The 22,703-nt window shown below is 43.7% G+C and overlaps 2 protein-coding genes across 10 annotated transcripts in view; one reads left to right on the top strand and one right to left on the bottom strand.

Moving 5' to 3' along the window:
* Positions 1-6,913, bottom strand: part of chd3 (chromodomain helicase DNA binding protein 3) — a 124,078-nt gene extending 117,165 nt beyond the window's left edge. For 2 of the 4 annotated variants that reach the window (XM_063048877.1, XM_063048875.1), the window contains exons 1-2: positions 6,438-6,912; positions 2,848-2,978 (exon numbers count right to left, since the gene is read on the bottom strand). In XM_063048877.1, coding sequence (XP_062904947.1) covers positions 2,848-2,978; positions 6,438-6,525 — 219 coding nt within the window. In that variant the 5' untranslated portion in view covers positions 6,526-6,912. Of the gene's footprint in view, positions 1-2,847; positions 2,979-6,437 lie in introns of all 4 variants that reach the window. The other 2 variants (XM_063048876.1, XM_063048878.1) reach the window with 2 other exon arrangements.
* On the top strand, positions 3,611-21,449 carry LOC134346968 (zinc finger MYM-type protein 1-like). 6 transcript variants are annotated; one of them, XM_063048881.1, is made up of 6 exons: positions 3,611-6,262; positions 11,735-12,060; positions 14,052-14,128; positions 16,335-16,462; positions 17,107-17,149; positions 17,961-21,449. In XM_063048881.1, the coding sequence occupies exon 6, from the start codon at positions 18,335-18,337 to the stop codon at positions 19,370-19,372; it is 1,038 nt and encodes a 345-aa protein (XP_062904951.1). In that variant the 5' UTR covers positions 3,611-6,262; positions 11,735-12,060; positions 14,052-14,128; positions 16,335-16,462; positions 17,107-17,149; positions 17,961-18,334; the 3' UTR covers positions 19,373-21,449. The 6 variants fall into 6 exon arrangements, with proteins under 6 accessions (XP_062904951.1, XP_062904952.1, XP_062904953.1 ...); XM_063048882.1 differs by lacking the exons at positions 14,052-14,128; positions 16,335-16,462 and adding an exon at positions 12,726-12,921; XM_063048883.1 differs by lacking the exon at positions 14,052-14,128 and having other exon boundaries at positions 16,421-16,462.
* The last annotated feature ends 1,254 nt before the right edge of the window (positions 21,450-22,703 follow it).

The raw sequence follows: 22,703 nt of genomic DNA on the forward strand, positions 1-22,703 counted from the left end.
TTATATGCGTCTTTAGACGATGCGGATTCACGGTTATGCGAGGAACCTATTTCTACCAACTTCTCGTTATATGCGTCCAAAACTCACAGTTATGCGAGGAGCACTGCTTTCCCGCCAATACAAGTCACGTGTGCACGTCTCACAGTCTCACTCCCGCCAGTCTCGCACTGGTTTTGGCAACGTGTGGATGTGCGATCTTGTGCTCTTAAACTTTTGTGTTTTTACCTACAGTGCAGTGATTTTGTGCTTGAAATATTTAACTATGCCTCCTAAGTGTCCGATGTCAAGTTCTGGGCCATCAGCCAAGCGGCAAAGAACCGCTTTAACACTTGGGAAAAAAAGTTGGAAATTATAAACAGGGCGGCGTCAGGTGAAGGTAACACAGCTCTGGGATGCTACCCTGTGCAGTTGTGGGCTATGATAACTGAGTTAAGCATCACACCAAAGCAGGTGTTTAATGCAGACGAGATCGAGCTTTTTTGGAAGCATATACCGAAAACCACTTACATAAGGATGAAAAAACTGTGTCAGGTTTCAAGGCAGCAGAGGATAGATTGACTTTGCATATGTGTTCCAATGCCAAAGGAGACTGTAAGATGAAGCCTCTCTTAGTTTACCATTCACTAAACCCCTGTGCTCTTAAGGGTTTGAGTAAGAATTTGCTTCCTGTCCACTGGGCAGCTAACAAGAAAGCATGGGTCACTGGTCAAATCTTTGAAGATTGGTTTGCTGATCATTTTGCCGTTGAGGCTGAACGCTACTGCCGGGAACAGAATCTTGCTTTTAAAGTTCTTTTGTTGCTTGACAATGCGCCAGGCCATCCTAGACATTTGGACAGCATTCATCCTAACATAACAGTGCGCTTCCTGCCGCCTAACACAATATCGCCAATTCAACCAGTCGACCAAGGTGTGATATCCACATTCAAGGCATATCTTTTTTTAATGGCGAACTGTCTCTCAGATGCTGTAAGCAACAGACGATTTTGAAAATCCCGGGAGTTTATCAACGGTGAGAGAATGGTGGAAGTCCTTTAACATTAGACATGCCATCAACAACATTGATGAATCCTGGAGAGAGGTCAGGTCTTCCACTCTGAAGCAACTGGCAGAATTTTTTTAAGGCCGCGGAACACTTGGCACAAATGGCGATGGACATGGACCCAAGTTTAGAATGGAGTCAGCATTTCAGTAGTTCCCTGCAGTCAAGTCTTCCTCCCTACAAGCAAATTTATGCTGAAAAACAAAATGCTGCCAAGCATACAATCCTCACCACTTTCTTCAAACCAGTGTCATCATCTGCTGCAGGCAGGACTGAGAGTTTTGAGAGTCTTCCTTCATCCCTTGCTGTCCTTGATGATCCTGACGACACACAACCATCCACCTCATCCATCTAAAGCTGCCCGACACCACAACAACCACTCCATCTCCCGGAGCAAACATACCTGCCACTGTTGGTGAGTACCGTACACCCTAGTATGTTAACTTTCTATGATTTATCACATTGAATATTACCTTAAATTGATGAAATATAATACGAATGTTGCCTTGTGGTACTGCTTTTGTGTCGTATTGGTATGAAAATGTGAATAAATTACAGATAAAACATATTTAGGAAGCCCTCAAGAACGCATCCCTATTTTCTCCATTTAAATAATTATTCACATTATGTGTCGACTTTGAGGAACGTATCCTCCGCATATAATGAGGATAGGGTGTATTTTTTAGTGGTATATGTACTTTGATTATGTATTTACTTTGAAGTTTGAAATGTTAAGACCCAACTTTAATTTAGTTTGTTGAACAGAGATTAAATAAGTGATTCAATTAATATGTTTAAAATGGATTAAAGAATTTACTAAGTATGTGAGTAAAGGTAGAGGGACCTCCAAAGGACATCATGAACCAAAACTACTGGGGGTCAATGTCAGGAATGAGTTCTTCAGAAAAAGAGCAGTGGAAGTCAGGAACTCTCTCACTAGAGAACTACGCCAAATTGGCTTGAGATCAGAGGATTTTGGTTGGGGCTAAAATAAGTAGATGAATTTAATTTCAGAAGCGATCCATCACAATCAAACCAGGTTTCAACATCTGAAAAGACTTCCCTATTGGAAATAATTAGATAGATGTGTAGTTCCGGTGGCTGATGGTTGGGTTAAGTTGTTCTCCAATGCTGGCAATTTTCTTGTAAACATTTTGTCACCACACAGACATTATCAGTATGCCATTGATTATGGTGTGTCCTCCGAATGCTTGGCCTTTATATACTTTTCAATCAGCTGACTGGACATCATTTCAGAAACTCAATTGCAATGTAGGGAGGAAATCTCATCACTTGATTGGCTGTAGGGCAAACTTCATGCACCGTGGTCTGGAATTTTGCCTGCATTGGTTCATAAATAGGATCGAGCTATACGAGTCTATTTACACACTTGTTCACAGAAAAACACTTCTATAAACTCTTGCATGCCATGTGTTCACTTGCACCATTATTTTCACTGATGCCCATTCAAATTTGTGCCCCTCTCTATCTTCATGGGTAGAGTCTCGGGAGAGTTGGTCATTCCACTTTACAGCTAGTTGATGTTCATAGATCCTTGTGGATAGTTTTCTCCCAGTTTGGCTGATGTAATATTTGCTGCAGTCCCTGCGTTGGATTTTGTAGGTTAAGCATTTAGAGGACACACCACAATCAAAAGCCACTGACAATGTCTCCTCACATGGTGACAAAATGTTTGCAAGTAAATTGCCAAGTTTGGAGAACAACTCAACCCAACCAAACTTCCTTATCTAAGTAAGAGATTTGTTCCTTCAGCATACTGGTCAAAAAAAGCAAAGTGTCACTCACCAGTCTCTTCCGCTTTTTGGTTTTAGCTGGCTTATTTTCTTTTTGTTTCTTCAGCAGTTTCTTTCGTCTCTTTTTGACACCATCACCTTCAGAGTGTCCTTCAATGACTTCCTCCACATTCTCCTCTGCAACTGGAAACAAACAGATCATTGGGTTCCCATAAAGATGCACAAATTTTTGTTTGTCTCTGATGGCAACAAAACGACAAGGCATTAATGTTTGACAGCGGTCTCTAGAAAATGCATCTGCTGTAGTATTAACAAATGCGATAGATTGCAAAGACTGCAATCACACATAAAAAAAATCTCAGATTTTGTACCTGCTCTATGATTGTGTGCTGGGACAATGTAGAGAGCATTATCCTGTGTTAAACCTGAGCTGGTCCTGAGAATATGTGAAATAATGCAGACGGAGATTTACTCTGTATCTAACTCATATTGTCCAAATCCTGGGAGTGTCTGCTGGAACAATGTAGAGGGAGCTGTCTCTGTCCTGGGAGTGTGTGATGGCGAGGTACAGAGGGAGTTTCACTCTGTACCTAACCTGTACTGTCTCTGTCCTGGGAGTGTGCCATGGGCGAGGTACAGAGGGAGTTTCACTCTGTACCTAACCTGTGCTGTCTCTGTCCTGGGAGTGTGCGATGGGAGAGTACAGAGGGAGTTTCACTCTGTATCTAACCTGTGCTGTCTCTGTCCTGGGAGTGTGCGATGGGAGAGTACAGAGGGAGTTTCACTCTGTATCTAACCTGTGCTGTCTCTGTCCTGGGAGTGTGTGCTAGAATAATATCAAGGGAACTTCACTCTGTACCTAACACTGCCCTGGAAGTGTGTGATTGCACAATATACAGGGAGCTTCACTGTATCTAAACAGCACTCTCCCTGTTCTGTGACTGTGGAACCACGTTTCTGTGTTGCAGGTGGTAGGTCCCCTTGTCTGAAAGATTGTTTAAGAGAATTGGCTTGTCTTCTGTGGTTAAACAACAGCTTTACGGTCATGTCTGTTTCCAGCAGCGAGTTATTTCACAAGTTAACTCACTTATCCAGTTTAACTTCAGCCTCTGGCTTTACTGGTAGTGTCAAAAACACTGAACTGGTGGATTATATCTGTACTACACTGATATACTGTGAGAGTAAATCACTGCTAATCAGATGTAAAGCATTCTGAAACTGCACCCCCCCCCATACTCACAATAGGCTGGACAACATTGCATTTTGAACACTTGCACCTCAGAAAATGGTTTTAGAGGTCCCGCTATCAATGGTTGATCTTTCTGTTGCTGAGGGGTCAGAGTGCAGCGGGGAAGTAGGATGGGGAGGAAGAAGAGTCAGGAAAAAAATGGGAAAGTCAGGAATATTGTCCCTTTTGTAAAAGGGATAGTGTCAAGAACACACAGCAGGCGAGGGGGCATGGAAGGAGTGAGGAAGTCCCCAGGGTGAAAAGAGGGAAATCAGTCAACAGCAGCATGAAAGTGACAGAGTAGATTCAGGATTGCAAAAAGGGTGGTAAGCACAGAGCACTCTAGAGGCGGCTGGGGTTGGGAGAAAGGCAGAAGGGATCTAATGAAGGGTTTCAGTCGAAAATGTCGACTGTTCATTCCCTTCCACAGATGCTGCTTTGATAATACTCCTTTCACAATAGGTGCATGAGTAGGCCATTCGGCCCTTTGAGCCAGCACCACCATTCACTGTGATCATGGCTGATCATCCACTATCAGTATTCAGTTCCTGCCTTATCCCCATAACCTTTGATTCTGCTATCTTTAAGAGCTCTATCCATCTCTTTCTTGAAAGCATCCAGAGACTTGGCCTCCACAGCCTTCTGGGGCAGAGCATTTCATATATCCACCACTCTCTGAGTAAAAAAGCTTTTCCCTCAACTCCGTTCTAAATGGCCTACCCCTTATTCTTAAACTGCGGCCTCTGGTTCTGGACTCACCCATCAGCGGGAACATGCTTCCTGCCTCCAGCGTGTCCAATCCCTTAATAGTCTTATATGTTTCAATAAGATTCCCTCTCAGCCTTCTAAATTCCAGAGTATACAAGCCCAGTCGCTCCAATCTTTCGACATATGACAGTCCCGCCATCCCAGGAATTAACCTTGTGAACCTACGCTGCACTCTCTCCATAGCAAGAATGTCCTTCCTCAAATTTGGAGATCAAAACTGCACACATTACGTGGTCTCACCAGGGCCCTATAACAGCTGCAGAAGGACCCCTTTGCTCTTATACTCAATTCCCCTTGTTATGAAGGCCAGCATGCCATTAGCTTTCTTCACTGCCTGCTGTACTTGCATGCTTGCTTTCAGTGACTGATGTAGAAGAACACCTAGTTCCTAGTTGACCTGCTGAGTTCCTCCAGCATTTTCTGTGTGTTGCTCTGGATTTCCAGCAGTTGCAAAATCTGCAATATTTATGCCCATGGGGATTGTAACAGGGCAGCAACCCCAACACCGCACAGTGGACTGGGAGACGGAGGGATGGATGGTGCAGGACACCCCAAGGGTTGGTGGGTGGGGAAGGAAACCCAAACCCCTCGCCCTGATTGACAAAAGGGCAGGGGCAGAAACACGAGAAGGGGTGGGGGAATAGGCAAGAAACTCCTACAATGGGTGCAGGGCGCCCTATAAGGATTGGGGAAGAGAGGCAGAGCTACCCCTCCCCGGGGTGGGAGGGAAGAACCGCACCCCGTTGGGGGTGGAATAAGAATTTCCCCACCCCTCTCATAACGGGGTGAGGGGCCGGACAACCACACCCCCCCCCCCCCGCGCCGGAGGGTCGGAGCTAGAGGAATAGCTACAGACATCCCACCCTGACGGGGAGTGCGGGCAAGAAACGGCCAACAGCCACGAGGGGGTTAAGTGCCGGCACCTACGCGCCGCCGCGTCTGCGCGTTGACGGCCGCGCTGCGGCCTCGGCCCGGGGGGAGAGAAAGAGATGGGGGGAGGGGGGGGCTGGAAAATTCCACCACCACCACCACCTCCCCACCATAGGGAAAGGATTCGAACTACCGGGCCTTCGGCCTGCCTGGCGATTTGGAGGGGGGGGTGAAACACGGTCCGCCATAAGAAAAATGAACAGGGGGTAGGGGAAATAATGAGCAAAAGGGAGATAATTTATTCCAACGGATGGTGGGAATGTAAAGTTGCCTCAGAACATACATATATATACACACACAATATAGATATATTATGTACAGAAACAGCAGTTGGGTGGAGAGGAGAGCGCCCCGGGCCCGCTCCCTGACCCGGCGCCCTTCTCCTCCGCTTTGAGTGACAGGTCGCGGCGGTTGGAGCGGCGCGCGTGGCGGCTTTTCAATTTCAAACGCGGGGTCGGCTCGAGCCCGGCGGCGGTCTGACGCGACCCCCCTCCCCTGGGCGGCTGAAGACACTCGCTAAAAGAAAAGGGCGCGCGTCTCTGTAAGATTGAGGGGAAAGGGAAAAAGGTCGGGGGGAATGCAAAAAAAAATAATGAATGCGGTCGTCCCTCTTGCTGCATCGGGGTGGGAAGGGGAAGGGGAAGGGGAGCGCGCGGCAGCGGAGAGGGAAAGCGGCGCCGGTCCGGGGTTCTCGGGCGGCGCGCGCAGCGAGCTACCTGCCGCTGGCGGGAAAAGCGGGCCGCCTTCGTCCATCTCCTCCTCCTCCTCCTCCTGCTCTTCTTCTTGCCTCAGTGGGGATGCCATGTCCTCTCGGGAACCCAACAACCATAGAAAAATCTACCTAATATCTCCCCCTTCTTTCTCTTAAAAAAAAAGAAAAAATGCACACAGGCGGGGGAAAACTCCCTGCACAACAAAAAAACCCACTCAGCTGCTAAAAGAAAAGAAGCTACTCTTGCAAGAAAAAAAAAGTTATCCTTCACACTTTTTGTTGTTGTTCTTTTTCCTGTGCTTCAGCTTTCTTTTTTCCTCCCCCCTCTCTGTTTTTTGACACTCCAAGGGTTTTTTAAAAAAAAAGTTGAGGGGGACTTACCCCCAAAAAATGTTTTAATATACAAGGGGAAGAAAAGATGGCGTCCAAAATATTTTTCAACATTCCCCCCTCCCCACATCAACATCATCATCATAAGCGAGGGGGGGTGAAAAAAAGGTGGAAAATTAATCAGTGCTCATGCTCAGATTGACGTCACCCCCTCCCGTTGCCAGGGGTACCAGGCATCCCATAATAGCGGCCGGTTAACTAGTTAGAACTGAGTCACGTGGTCCCTTAACCAAGTAACTAGTGGGAGGGGGGGAAAGAGAAACTGCCCTGCTGGGCAGACTGTGAGGCATCAGTCACCCTTTGCTCCCTCCCCCCACTTCCACTCTCACCCCTGCTAACTAACCAGGGAGATAAAGATCTTCAAGGTTAATTTATAATATTTCCTTAATTTATTTTTATTTGGTTTGAGAACTTGGCTTGTCTTTCTCATTTACACTTTTTTTCCCTGCATTGTGTAAGGAATTCATCTAAACCTCCTGCTTGCAGCAACTTATTCCAAAGAGACAGGTGTCCTGTACAATAATGCACTCTTCCTTTCTGTGCTGTCTGTGCTTCAGGTGCAACCCTGGGGCAATTTTGTTTGTAAAATTTTCAGAACCTGCTGCCCGATATTCTGCTGGCGTGTTTTTTTTAAACTCTGAGCTGGAGTTATAAAGTGATAATAAACACCGGTTTTGTGCTCCTTGGAGGCCTTAATGCGTCAACCATGGCTTGGTGTGATGCATTTTCTCACCTCCTGAATCAGGAAAGGTGGTCTGCTTTCAGAGAGCTGAGAACAGAATCCCAGTTGACACTCAGTGCTGGTGATGAGGGAGCAGTGTTGAACCACCCTGCTCTGAAGGGATCTAAAATCTATGTATTTGCCCTTTAGACGCATTTAAGAATACTGCCCGGTGTCCTAGCCAATGTTTAGTCCTTAATCACTATCACAGACACAAATTATCTGGTTGTTATCACACTGCTGTATGTGGGCCCCCCAGTGCTGTGATCAAATTTGGCTGATGAGTTTCTGACTTTGCACAGTGGCTACTCTTCATAATTGATTTAAAGCACTCAGCAACATCCAGAGATGATCACGAGTGGGACAATACAACAGCAACTCTTTTCCCTTTTTAAAAAAAACAGAATCCCTATTCATTGTACTAAAGCTATAGAGCACAGAAACAAACTTAGCTGACAAGTTTCTCCTTACGATAAAAAAAATTCCTCTCCCCTCCCTTTTCTCCTAATCCCCACTCTGACCTGTTCTCACCTGCCTATCGCCTCCCCCCCCCCCGGGTCCCCTCTTTCTTCCCTTTCTCCCATGGTTCACTCTCCTCTCCTATCAGATTACTTCTTCTCCAGCCCCTTTACCTTTCCCATCCACCTGGCCTCACCTATCACCTTATATTTATCCTCCTTCCCCTCCCCCACCTTTATATTCTGGCATCTTCCCCTTCCTTCTCAGTATTGAAGAAGGGTCTCTGTTCAAAATGTCGACTGTTTATTTATTTCCATAGATGCTGCCTGACCTACTGAGTTCCTCCAGCATTTTGTGTGTGTTGCTCTGGATTTCCAGCATCTGCAGAATCCCTTTCGTTTGCAGAAACAGGCCCTTTGGGTCAGGTCATCCATGCCGACCAATTGCCTGACTCCGCTGGTCACATTTGCCAGTGGCCAATATCCCAATAATCCAACCCTCTCCTATGCATGTACTGTCCTAATTTTTTTTAAATGTTGTAATTATATCAGCCCCTGTCTGACTGCTCATTCCATATACCTACCACCCTCTGTGATAAAATTTTGTCTTACTTTAAAGCTCTGCCATCTAATTTTATACTCCCCCTACCCTGGGGAAAGGAATGCGACATTATCTTTTCCCCTCATGATTTTTTGAGAGTCTTCGTGCGGATTTGCTAAAGATTAACTTGCAGTTTGTGTTGGTGGTGAGGAAGACAAATGCGATGTTAGCATTCAATTCAAGAGGTCTAGAATATAAAAACAAAGACGTTAATGTTGACACACTGGTGAGGCCTCACTTGGGGTATTGTGAGCAGTTTTGGGCCCTTATCTAATAAAGGATATTGGAGAGGGTTCAAAGGAGGTTCACGAAATGATTCTGAGATTGAAAGACATCACATGAGGAGTGATTGATGGCTCTGTACTTGCAGGAATTTAGAGGAATGAATCGAAACCTATCGAATGTTGAAAGGCCTCGATAGAGAGGATGCGGTGAGGATGTTTCCTATGAGGGGTCTAGGACCAGAGGACGCAGCCTCAGAATAGAAGGATGCCCATTTGGAATGGAGATTTCTTTAGCTAGAGGGTGGAATTCATTGCCACAGGCAGCTGTGGAGGCCAAGTCATTGGGTGTATTTAAGGCAGAGGTCGATAGATTCTTGATAAGTCAGGGCATGAAAGGATACAGGGAGAAGGCATGACCATGGGGTTGAGAGAGAGAAATGAATCAGCCATGATGAACAGGCAGAGCAGACTTGTTGGGCTGAATAGCTTAGTTCTGCTTCGATGCCTTATGGTCTTATAAAGCTCGACAAACCTTGATTAATTTTCTTCCTCCTCCCTCTCACTTGACAATACTGAGGGGCTTTGACACCTTCCTGAATCTATCAAGGACTCTCCACTCATGTTCTCCACTCATTATTAATTTATTTTTTATTTACATAGTTTGTCTTCTTTTGCACATGGGTTATTTTTCAGTCTTTGTTGATGTGTACTTTATCATAAATTCTATTGTATTTCTTTATTTTCCTGTGAATGCCTGCAAGAAAATGAATCTCAGGTATGGTTACATACTTGATAATAAATGTACTTTGATTTTGACTTTGAGATATCATCGGGGGGGGAGCATGTTTAAAATTTCAGTACTGACAATAATTTATAACATACATAATACAGAAGTCAATATAAGCCATGTTATTTTTTGCAGCTTAACATTCACATGATACCAGTGGTCATTTTAAGTAAAGCTCTTGAGCAGTTTAGTTACTGGAAGTTTAACAGTGATTGCAGGTAATTTGAGTGCAAGTACAAGAGGGCCCTAAACGGTAGCCTTAACCACAGAACCTTTCAGTGGTTATGCCCAGTTTCAATACATTGCATGTGACCCTGGATCTCAAAAATATGCCAACCTACAGCACTTGATCATGGAGTTTGTGCCAAACCAAAGAAATGTTTTTTTTCCACTCCATTGCTGGTTTACCAGCAGCTTCTGATGTTTGTCTCATTGTATGTCTCTAAGAACAGCTGGTAGAGCAAAAGGTCTAGTGTTACGTAGCTGTTAAGGGATAAACCTCAGCAAATACCTTTGCATCTCTTCTCAAACCCTCTTGTCAATGGTGCATTCTAGGGATACACAAAAATACGTTGGGTGTATCACAGGGTCATAGAAAAATACAGCACAGAAACAGGCCTATCTAGTCCATGCCAATTTAAACTGCCAAGTCCCATCAACCTGCTGAGTTCCTCCGGGAGATGATTTTCTTTTTAGGAGCATACCAGATCTGCTCAAGTTTCCAATAAAGCATGCCTTTGTCATAATTGCATCATGAAAGAACCCAGGACAGATCCTCTGAGATGTTGACACCCAGGAACTTGAAACTGCTCACCCTTACCACTCCAAATCCCTCAATGAAAGATCAGAATTTCAAAAGTTCTTTCCCCCTCCACAGATGCTGCTTGACCACCTGTTTTTTTTTGCTCCAGACTCTGGCATCTGCAACCACTATCTGCCAAGGTAGTAGGAAAGTTGTTCCCGTAGATGGAGGTTGGAATCTGCGTGTGTGTTAGGTGGAGACAGAGTCTCACGATACGTTCAGAATCAGAAACAGGGTTATTATCGCTGGCACATGTTGTGAAAGTTCTTGTTTTGCAGAAGCAGTACAATGCAATACATAAAAAAATGATAAGTTATAGGAATAAATATCGCCAAAGGTGAACAACAAGGTAGTGTTCAAAGGACCATTCAGAAATCAGACGGCAGAGGGGAAGAAGCTATTCCTAAAACTTTGAGTTGGGTCTTCAGTATCCTGTAGCCCTGATGGTAGTAACACGAAGAGGGCATATCCCAGATAGTTTGTTCTTTCATTAGGTGCCATGTTGTGTGACATGGGCGATCATGGTCTTTCTATGATGTGATTGTTTTTGGCAAATTTTTCTACAGAAGTGGTTTGCCATTGCCTTCTTCTGGACAGTGTCTTTATAAGACGTGTGACCCCCAGCCATTAGCAATACCCTTCAGAGATCGTCTGCCTGGTGTCACATAACCTGGACTTGTGATATGCACCAGCTGCTCATATGACCATCCATCCACCACCTCCTCCTGTGGCCTCACGTGACGCTGATCCGGGGGGTGGGGGGTGCTAAGCAGGTGCTACACCTTGCCCAAGGGTGACTTGCAAGCTAGCGGAGAGGAGTCACTCAATGAAGACTGGTTCCCTCGTTGTCCCCTTCCTAAAGTCCATAATCAATTCCTTGGTCTTACTGACATTGAATGCGAGGTTGTTGCTGCGACACCGCTCAAGAAACATCAAAAGGTTGTTTTTGCAACGTCACTCAATCAGCAGATCTATCTCACTCCTCTATGCCTCCTCGTCACCATTCAAGTATTTGAATCACTGTGGTGTAGGAGGCGACAGACCAACTGCTGGTAAATGGGATTAATAGATAGCAAGGACTCAGTGGGCCAAATGGCCTGTTTCTAAGGTGTCAGACTATGTCATGAGTATAAGATTGGTGACAGTCTCAAACCCAGTCCAGCTGCTAGAGTGTGGGCAATGAGTTTTCCCGAAATCCTGTATGGATTCAGTGGGCCAAGGGACTTGCTTCCATGTTGTATCTCTCTATGACTTTACAACTTAATAATTTGTCAAATATCCAATACTGATAGTTGTATGTTGTTTCTTATGATGACAGGAAACCTGTGCAGGAGAGCATTTAAAGTGTAAAAGCAGAACCACTCTCTCTCTCAACCTCAGAAGTCTGGGTCCAGTGGTACAAACAGATGTCACAACCGGAGTCTTCCTTTGTTGAAGTGGATTATCACGTCATGTTCTTTGCCCTACTGCCTTAGATCTCACTTTAGATCTTATCCGCATAGTCCACCAGAACTGACCTCAAGTGCTAGGACAAGCATGAGACCTGCCAGTTACCCCCACTTGGCTTAGCCTGCTTGTTGAAGTGGTGTACTGGGGTGTGGCCACTGTCACATGCAAACAGCTACTTGGAGCCACTGGTGAAAGGTGAGTGAGCTGCCCCAGACTGGATACGACAGGATCCTTTACCAGAGTTGCTACCCCTCCCTGGACACCCCACACACCCAATACTACTAAATGCACATTTAAGGGGAGGGGGAAAGTTCGAAGGAAATGTCAGGGGGGTATCATATTTTGTTACACGGTGCCTGGAACGGGCTGCTGGTGGTGGTGGTGGCAGGTGCAACAGTGGTATTTATGAGGCTTTTTGATAGACACATGGGTATGCATGGAATGGAGTGTCATGGATCACGTACAAGCAGAAGAGATTTAGTTTAATTTGCCATTGTGTCCAGCACAGACACCATGGGCCGAAGGACCTGTTCCTGTGTGGCACTGCTCAATTATGATAATAAAAGGCAAATACAACAGCAAAGACGAGAACATACAACAGCAATCTCTCTCTCCCGACACCATCGGTTCAATATATATCCCTTATAGAGTGCCAGTGCCATCCACGTTTCCTACTCAACAATACATCAGTGAAGAGTCATCACTTGAATGAACCTCTTGTACACTATAGATGATTTCATGACCTCCCAATCTACTTGACCTAGCCTTTGCATTTCACTTGTCTACCTGCATTTCACTTTCTATGTAACTACAACAGTAAAATCTGTGTTCTGATTTTGCTACCTCAAATCATCTTCAAGGAGCGATGTGTCAAAAAGGCGGCATTATCACCAAGGACCCCCATCGTCCAGGACGTGCCCTCTTCTCGTCGCTGCCTTCAAGGAGGAGGTACAGGATCCTGAAGGGACACACTCAACGTTTCAGAGTTCCCAAAACGTCGACTGTTGATTGCTCTCCATAGCTGATGCCTGATCTGCTGAATTCCACCAGCATTTTGTGAGTGTTACCCGAGACTTCCAACATCTGCAGAATCTCTTGTGTCTTTGGATTTGAGTTGGGAAAATAATGTTAGCCAGGAAAACTTCCCTGCTCCTCAGATAATGTGGTTGAGTGCTACAGGGCAGAAATAGGCCCTTCAGCCCAATCCCTCCATCTACATTAGTCTCAGAGGTCCATATCCTCTTAAGCCTACCCTATCTAAATGCTTGTCTAAATGTCTCCTAAACATACAGTTGTGTCTAATTCCACCACCTCCTCTGGCAACACAATCCAGATAACAATTCTCTGTGTAAAAAAAAACACAACTCTCAAATTACTTTTCACATTTCTTTCTCTCACCTTAAACCTGTGCCCCCTTGCTCTTGATAACCATATAATGAGGAGAAATAAATATGGGTGTATTATTGTCACATATACCAAGATACATACAGCAAAAAGCTTGTCTTGCATACTGCCCATACAGATCAAATCAAATCATTACATAGTGCATTGGGCTAGAATAAGGTAAAACAATAACAACGCAGAATAAAAAGTAAAAGCTTTCGGAAAAGTGCAGTGCAGGTAAATGATGAAGTGCAAGATCATAACGAGGTGATTGTGAGGCCAAGAATTAATCTAACACAAGCGGTCCATTCAAGAGTTTGATAACAGTATCCTTGAGCTCGGTGGTATGTGCTTTCGGGCTTTTGCATCTTCTGCCCAATGGCAAAGGGAAAAAGAGAGATTGTCCAGAATGGCCGGGGTCTTTGATAATGCTGGCTCTTTACCCTATTCTGGCCTGTTATCATCTTATATACGAGCCTCCTTCCCTCCAGTATACCCTGGGATTTCTCACATTCACCTGTGTAGAGCTTTGGGCCTCTGAAAAGCAGTGGTTCCTGTGCAACACTCCTGCAGTAATGTACAGCCACTCAGATCCTTGGGTTAGCACTGGACTCACAACCCACTGACACAGAGGTACCAATACTGCCAAACAATACTAATCCAAACCCACAACTACAACCTGCGTCAAGACAAACGTGCACTGTTTACTCTGGGAGTGGAGTGTAAAATCCAGCATTTAAATGCTGAGTCTTGCATGGTGTACTTGAGTTATATCTAAACTGACACCAGTGTTTTCTTTGTAGATGTGTGCTTGTTCTAAGATTTGATCGCGTGGCTGAAGAATTCAGGTCACTAATTGGAGTTTGTTTTGAATCTTCTAGTATCCTTTAGTGATATAGTTAATTTAAGAATTTAGGCTTGGCAAGTGAAGGGAAGTCTCTACTCAGTACCAAATCCCTGCCCGTTTCCAAATTTCTCACAGTCCCCTGTATATCCCAGCCATTTAGCCTATCGTACCTGGCTCCCCCTTTGTCTCACCCTTGCATTTCACTCCCCTCTCTCTCATCTACCGATAAAGTAAATGTGGCTGCACCTTAGCAACTCCACCCCACTTGGTAGCAATGTGGAACATGGAGCAGTTCAGTACAGGATAAGGACCTTCAGCCCATGATGTAGAGTCTAACTAATTAAATTAGTAATTAAATGCCTGTCTACATTAATCCTGCCTGCCTGTACAATGTCCATATCCCTCAATTCTCTCTGCATTCATGTGTCTAAGAACCTTTAAGAACCCACACCACCAGGTTCAGGAATAGTTATTACCCCTCAACCATCAGAGGGGATAACTTCACTTGCCCCATTACTGAAGTGTTCCCACTGAATTGGACTCATTTTCAAGGATTCTTCATCTCATGTTCTCAATACTTATTGCTTACTTATTTATTTTTATCATTATTTCTATTTTTTTTCTTTCTTTTTGTATTTGATAGTTTGATGTATTTTTACATATCGGTTGTCTGTCCACCCAGTTGAGTGGGTGGGGTCTTTATTGCTTCTATTATGTTTCTTGTATTTACTGTGAATGCCTGCAAGAAAATGAATCTCAGGGTTATAAATGGTGTCATACACAATACGTACTTAGATAATTAATTTACTTTGAACTTTGAATTTAAAATTATCTATCATATTTACCTTTACCAGCACTCTTGGCAGCACATTCCAGGCACCCACCATAATCTGTATCAAGAGCATGTTTTGCACATCTTTGAACATTCCCATTCTCACTATAAATAGAGTCATAGAGTGCTACAGCACAGAAACAGATCCTTCGTCCCATCTAGTCTGCATAGTCCCATTGATCAACACCTGGACCATAGCCATATATATGTACCCATTCAAACTTCCCTTAGATGTTACCATTGAACCTCCATCCACCACTTCCACCAGCAGCTCATTCCACACTCACACCACTCTCTGAGTGATGTAGTCCTCTGCAGAGCACCCGGGGGAGATCCACATGGTTACAGGGAGAATGTGAAAACTACACACACACACACACACACACACACACACACCCCCAGAGGTCAGGATCTCTGGAGCTGTGAATCAGTGGCTACTGTAGTGCGTGTCTCTCTCAACATGGGACAGCAGCTTTACCTTTGATCTGCATCTATGTTTTATTTCTGAGCTCGACCCTTCAACACCACAAGTGAAAAGCGTTGTGCACCGTTTCCCACTACAAATATTCCATCATCAGACACTTGTGTAGGATCCCTGCTCAAGCTTCTCTTTCAGGACTGCATAGTTCACCCTAGTAGTACGGCTGCATTCCTGCTACCTTCCCTGTCAATGCTTTCTGCATCAGCTCCACTACCTGTTGTAAAAAGAACATGATAGTAAGTCCGGGGGGTGGAAAGTGTATTTCACACATTGACCTTGTATTGGCTCTTCAGAAAAGCAATCAAGCTTGTCCCACACCCTCGTCCTTTTCCTTTTCAGATACTCATCCAGTTCCCTGTTGCACATAACAATTAAAAGTATTTCCTCTCCTTCCTCTAGCAGTTCAGACCAGACCTTGACCATATATTTCCTCCTATCACGTTTGAGTCCTTGATCAATGATGCAAAGCATTACGAGTCTTGGACCCACCACCAATGGAAACTGTTTTAATTGGTCTCCCTACACCCTAAATGAAACACCTCTGTCCACTATCCCTCTAAGCTGTGCAGGTGCACAGCCGCGCAGTAACTGAAATTCTCCTATGCACATATCATTTGTCACTGCGCAGTAACTGAAATTCTCCCACTCACATATCCATTGTCACTGCACAGTAACTGAAATTCTCCCACACACATATCCTTTGTTGACACACAGTAAATGAAATTTTCTCACACCCAGGGCCAGATTAACCTAGTAGCAAAAGTAGCATATGCTATGGGCCCTGCATTTTCGAGGGTCCCGTCCGCACTAAATGCTTGCAAGCTGCAGTCTGGTGAAATCGGCATCTCACCGTATTCTCACAACTGTTAAAGTGAGTTTTGGGTAAATGATTCATTTACACTTAAATAAATGACTTTAGCTATCAGTCTTCTGTTCTTTGACAAAGTACTGTGGATTGAGTTCATAACAATGCATTTCCTAAAAGCTGTGAACCTAGTTTCATTTGTAACAGTGCATCTCTGGCGCCTCTGAGACAAGAATGCAAAGTTTACAGGTAGTTGTGAAGACACCATATCTATGCTTTTTGAATATGAATTGTCCTCTATGTTAGCATGTAACATACCAAATAATGTATTATGGATTTTAACTTACATTCCTAAAGGCCACGAATGCCAGTTTAGGCATACTGGCACCAGTAGAACGAATTTAATCAAAAGATGTGAAAACTTCTAAGAATTGTCTATACTTGTAACTATGAACTGTCCTTTGTGTTTAGCAAATAAATATCAAGCCTCAATCACAAGGCAGTTAGACCTGTTCTGCCAGGGGTCTCTGCCTGCTGTAATCTTGTTTTGTCGAATAAAGAAACTGCTTTGTACCTACCGGTAACATAATGCTCTGTGATTTCATCCACACCACAACAACGACGAAATGGCAATGCTGTTGTTTTCATGTCGGGGGAGCTGCATGCTGCATGGTGCATGGTGCATGGCACAGTATGTCTGTGCAGGCGTGTGTTGGCTCCTTACTGTGTCGTGGTGACCTTTGTGCTATCTCCCATGCTGCCAAGCCACTGCAGCGTGCGCTGTTACACCACACCCTCCAGCAGCCCCCGCGGTCAGCCTGCGACAGGGGATGTGCAACTCAACAGTCTGATGTGACCCAATTCATGATTCCTCATTTGTTTCCTGATTTTAGGTTGTCCGAACCAGCTCAGGAACACACAAGATTGGATTAGACTGTGAGTTTCAACCTGTATTTCCCAAATGAAATGATTTTCAATAAGCAACTAAACAGATAATTTTCAGAACACTATTCCTAGTTGGTTGTTGAGTGTATGTGATCCATACACGCTCATAGTCACAACAGTCACATAAATTTGTTACTGTTCACTAGCAACACTCACAACACGCTGGAGGAACTCAGCAGGTTGGGCAGCATCCGTGGAAACAATCAGTCGACGTTTCGGGCGGGAACCCTTCGTCAGGACTGTAGGGGGAAGGGGCAGAGGCCCTATAAAGAAGGTGGGGGGAGGGTGGGAAGGAGAAGGCTGGTAGGTTCCAGGTGAAAAACCAGTAAGGGGAAAGATAAAGGGGTGGGGGAAGGGAGGCAGGGAGGTGATAGGCAGGAAAGGTGAAGAAGGAATATGGGAAAACACAATGGGTAGTAGAAGGAGGTGGAACCATGAGGGAGGTGGTCGGCAGCTGGGGGAGGGGGCAGAGTGACATAGGGATAGGGGAAGGGAGGGGGAGGGAATTACCGGAAGTTAGAGAATTCTATGTTCATACCAAGGGGCTGGAGACTACCTAGATGGTATCCTTACCCCAACAGTCCTGACGGAGGGTTCCGGCCCAAAACATCGACTGATCGTTTCCACGGATGCTGCCCGACCTGCTCAGTTCCTCCAGCGTGTTGTGAGTGTTGCTTTGACCCCCGCATCTGCAGATTATTTTGTGTTTACTGTTCACTAGTCTTTGTTGATACCGCTACATAGCTTTTGTAACATAAACTATTTGTTTTTAAATGCATATTTCATTTTTTTTCCATTGCAGATAGCAATGAGCAATAAAGCCAGAGATATTGGATATCATTATGCTTCTGGAAGTGCAAAACGTAAAGCGAAGGAAGAAAAAGAAATAAGAAACCAACTTGTGATATCAAAAACACGCAAGTCGACAGAATATTTTGATGTTCATGGAGATGGTGATGGTGCTATAACGGCTGAAGCTGGAAATATAGGAACAACTAGTACTAGTGCGGCAGGAGGCATGATACAGCAACAGCCAGCATCCATTGAATGTGAAAGAACAAGTACTCTAATGACATTGGTGAATGGCCAAACAATCTAGATGATTGTGATCATGAATATTGGATAACCAAGGGAAGTGATGAATGTCAACACACTGAGAGTGACTTCTCTTCATCCATGCGATTGTATGACAATGAAAAGAAACCTTGGCACTGTCAGAAGTCTTATTTTACATATGTTCATAAACCTACAAACAAGCAACATGCAGGAAATTGGTTATGCTATTCAGAAAGCAAAGGAAGCATATTCTGTTTCCCATACAAGTTTATGACTTCAGGATGTTCATCAAAGTCTAGTGAACAGGGGTTTGATGACTGGAAAAGTGCAAGCAATCTATTACGTCAACATGAAGAAAGTTCCTCACATAGACAAGCTTTAATTTCACCATCGATGTGCAAAAACAAAGCTAAGCGTGTTGCTTCCCACCTTGTGAAAGAAATGGAGACTGAACAAAAGTATTGGCGCACACTTCTAGAGCGAATAATTGAAGTTGTAAAGTTTTTAGCGGAAAGAGGCCTTTCATTTCGTGGTAGTGATGAAACTGTTGGCTCTCCTCATAATGGAAATTACTTGGGGTTGTTAGAATTACTGGCCAAGTTTGACCCTTTTCTGGCAGAGCATACAAATGCTCATGCAAACCAAGGAAGGGGACATAAATCATACCTATGTGAGGAATTCATCAATTTGATTGGATCCAGCATACTGGATCACATTATCGGTGAAGTGAAGAAATACAAGTATTATTCTGCTTCATTGGATTCTACTCCAGATATATCTAATGTGGACCAGCTGACTTTGACTGTGCGCTATGTTTTGCCGTCTGGACCAGTTGAAAGATTTGTGAAGTTTTTGGGTATGGAGGGTCATAGTGCTGAACAGCTCACTCAAGGTTTACTTGACTTTTTAAAGGAAAATGACATTGATATAAAAGACTGCCGTGGTCAAAGTTACGACAATGCCAGCAACATGAGTGGCAAGTATAGTGGCTTACAAGCACGAATTAAAGAGCTGAATGAGTTTGCAGATTATATTCCATGTTTTGCACATTCGACTGGTGGCGCAGTGGGATCAGCACCGGGCTCGAGAACAGAGGTTCCCAAGTTCGATCCAGTGACAGACCGCCCCCATATCTGCTCTCCATCCGCACCAGGTTGATGTTGAGCTCGCAACTCGGCCTCGTAAAATAATACTGCGAAATGTCTGCGTGAGGAGTGGCGCCCCACACAGCCTTTCGAACTGCGCCTTGTAAGGCATGAAAATGCCCGACACTGGACTCTCAGGTCTGAGTCGACATCATCATCGTCATCATCATCATCATTTGCACATTCACTAAATTTGGTCCAAAAATGTGCTGCTGAATGTTGTCAAGAAGCATTAGTTTTCTTTCAATTTGTAGAAAGCCTGTACATATTTTTTTCTGCTTCTACTTATCGGTGGGATCTCCTTTCTGCTGCATTATCTGATGGTGGTGCTCATTTGCCCATTGTGAAAAGAATGTCAGATACCAGGTGGTCAGCTCGTGCAGATGCAACAAAAGCACTTTTACACAGCTTTTCTGCAATAAAACAAGTCTTGGATGACATTTCAAATAATAATGGTCAGAAAAGGCAAAGTGTTGACAACAGGCTCGTGGACTACTTTCAACCATGATGAAGTTGGAAACAGGAATAATGGTCATATTGTGGGATCAAGTATTACAGCATTTTCAAATGACCAGTGCTTCTTTGCAATCTTCTGGCCAAGACTTGAACACAGTTTGTGCACTTGATGAATCCTTGCATGGATATATTCAAGCTATGCAGTCTACTTTTTCAGACATTGAGCAAAAAGCCAAGGATCTGACTAAGTGTGAAGATTATCAACAGTGAACTCAAAGAAAACACAAGCAAAATCACACGTATGATGAGTTCAGTGGTTCCAGCACTCTTGATCCTCTTGTTGAATCTCAAATGCCTTCTTAGAAGTTTAAAAGCCGAACGTTTCTGCCATTATTGACAGCTTGCTTTCTGCCCTGTCAAAAAGGCAGAAAGCTTATCTAAAGGTGAATGGTGTTTTTGGATTCCTTCATCAGTTACAGTCTTTTACACCTGAAGAGATCGTAAAGAGGTCATCAAATCTTATTAAATCATATCCAGAAGATCTGGAAGCAAGTCTTAATGAAGAATTTGTGCAGTTTACTGAACTGTCGAAAACTGATCTTGCTTCTCATATTGGCACCAAACAAGACCTTGTAGAGTTACAGTTGTATCATTTGATAACTGACAATCTTTTGGAGTCATGTTTTCAAATATAAAAAATGCCTTGCGCATCTATTTGTCACTCATAGTTACCAACTGCAGTGGAGAACGCTCATCTTCAAAACTGAAAAGGATTAAAAATGAACTAAGGAGCACCATGGGTCAAAACAGATTGAACAATCTCACTCGAATGAGCATTGAACATGAACTTCTGCATGAAATAGACATTTCCAGTATCATCAACAAATTTGCTCATGCTAAATCTAGAAAATCTAACTTTGAAATTGTAGTTTTGTTACTTTTGACATTTGAAATTGAAACCTACATGTAAGTAATACTATTACTGAAGTGTCAGACATTTGTCGTATTATCTGGCTGTATAGCAAATGAAAAAAATTGAATTACTTTACTATGCAAGTAAATAATTTATGTTTTCATACTTATGTGCATTTTTTTAAATTTAGGGTCCCTTTATAACATATGCTACAGGCCCCACACCAGCTTAATCCGGCCCTGCTCACACCTATATCATTTCTTACAGCACAGTAACTGAAATTCTCCCATGCACATATCATTCGTTGTCGCGCAATAACTGAAATTCTCCCATACACATATCATTCGTTGTCGCGCAATAACTGAAATTCTCCCATACACATATCGTATATCACAGCGCAGTAACTGAAATTCTCCCATATACATATCATTCGTTGTTGCACAGTAATTGAAATTCTCCCACGCACATATCATTTATTGTCATGCAGTAAGCGAAATTCTCCCACGCAGATATTGTTTGTTGTGGCGCAGTAACCAAAATTCTCTTGTGCACGTACCATTTGTCACCGCGCAGTAACTGAAATTCTCCCACGCACATATCCGTTGTCACCACTCGGTAACTGAAATCCTCCTGTGCACATATCATTTGTTGTCATGCAGTAACTGAAATTCTCCCGTGCAGATATCATTTATTATCATGCGGTAACTGAAATTCTCCCGTGCAGATATCATTTATTATCATGCGGTAACTGAAATTCTCCCGTGCAGATATCATTTATTATCATGCGGTAACTGAAATTCTCCCACGCACATATCATTTGTCACCGCGCAGTAACTGAAATTCTCCCACGCACATATCATGTATTGTCACACGGTAACTGAAATTCTCCCACGCACATATCATTTATTATCACGCGGTAACTGAAATTCTCCCACGCACATATCATTTATTATCACGCGGTAACTGAAATTCTCCCACGCACATATCATTTATTATCACGCAGTAACTGAAATTCTCCCACGCACATATCATTGCTGTCGCGTAGTAACTGAAATCCTCCAGTACACAAATCATTTGTCACCGCGCAGTAACTGAAATTCTCCCACGCACATATCACTTGTTGTCACGCAGTAACTGAAATTCTCCTGTGCACATATCTGTTGTCACCGCTCAGTAACTGAAATTCTCCCGTGTACATATCATTTGCTGTCGTGCAGTAACTGAAATTCTCCCGTGTACATATCATTTGCTGTCGTGCAGTAACTGAGATTCTCCCGTACAGATATCATTTGTCATCATGCAGTAATTGAAATTCTCCCATGCACATATTATTTGTTGTCACTCAGTAACTGAAATTCTCCCGCGCACATTTCATTTGTCACTGCGCAGTAACTGAAATTCTCCTGTGCACATATCCATTTTCCCAGCACAGTAACTGAAATTCTCCCACGTACATATCATTTCTTGTCACACAGTAACTGAAATTTCTCCCGTGCACATATCATTTGTTGTTGCGCAGTAACTGGAATATTCCCTTACGCCCATATCATTTGTTGACACGCAGCATCTGAAATTCCCTTACGCCCATATAATTTGTCATCGTACAGTAATTTAAATTCTCCCATGCACGTATCTGTTGTCACTGTACAGAAACTGAAATTCTCCCATGCACATATCATTTGTTGTCGCACAGTAACTGAGATTCTCCTGTACACATATCATTTGTCACCGCGCAGTAACTGAAATTCTCCCACGCATATATCCGTTGTCATCGCTCAGTAACTGAAATTCTCCCGTACACATATCATTTGTCACCGCGCAGTAACTGAAATTCTTCCACGCATATATCATTTATTGTCGCGTAGTAACTAAAATTCTCCCACACGCATCTTCTTTGGTGCCACACAACTGAAATTGGATGCAAATGGAAAATGTTTATGAAAAATGAAAGTTTTTTTTGTTGTACTGCATTTCA

Source organism: Mobula hypostoma, chromosome 5, assembly GCF_963921235.1.
Source record: "Mobula hypostoma chromosome 5, sMobHyp1.1, whole genome shotgun sequence".
NCBI classification, from domain to species: domain Eukaryota; kingdom Metazoa; phylum Chordata; class Chondrichthyes; order Myliobatiformes; family Myliobatidae; genus Mobula; species Mobula hypostoma.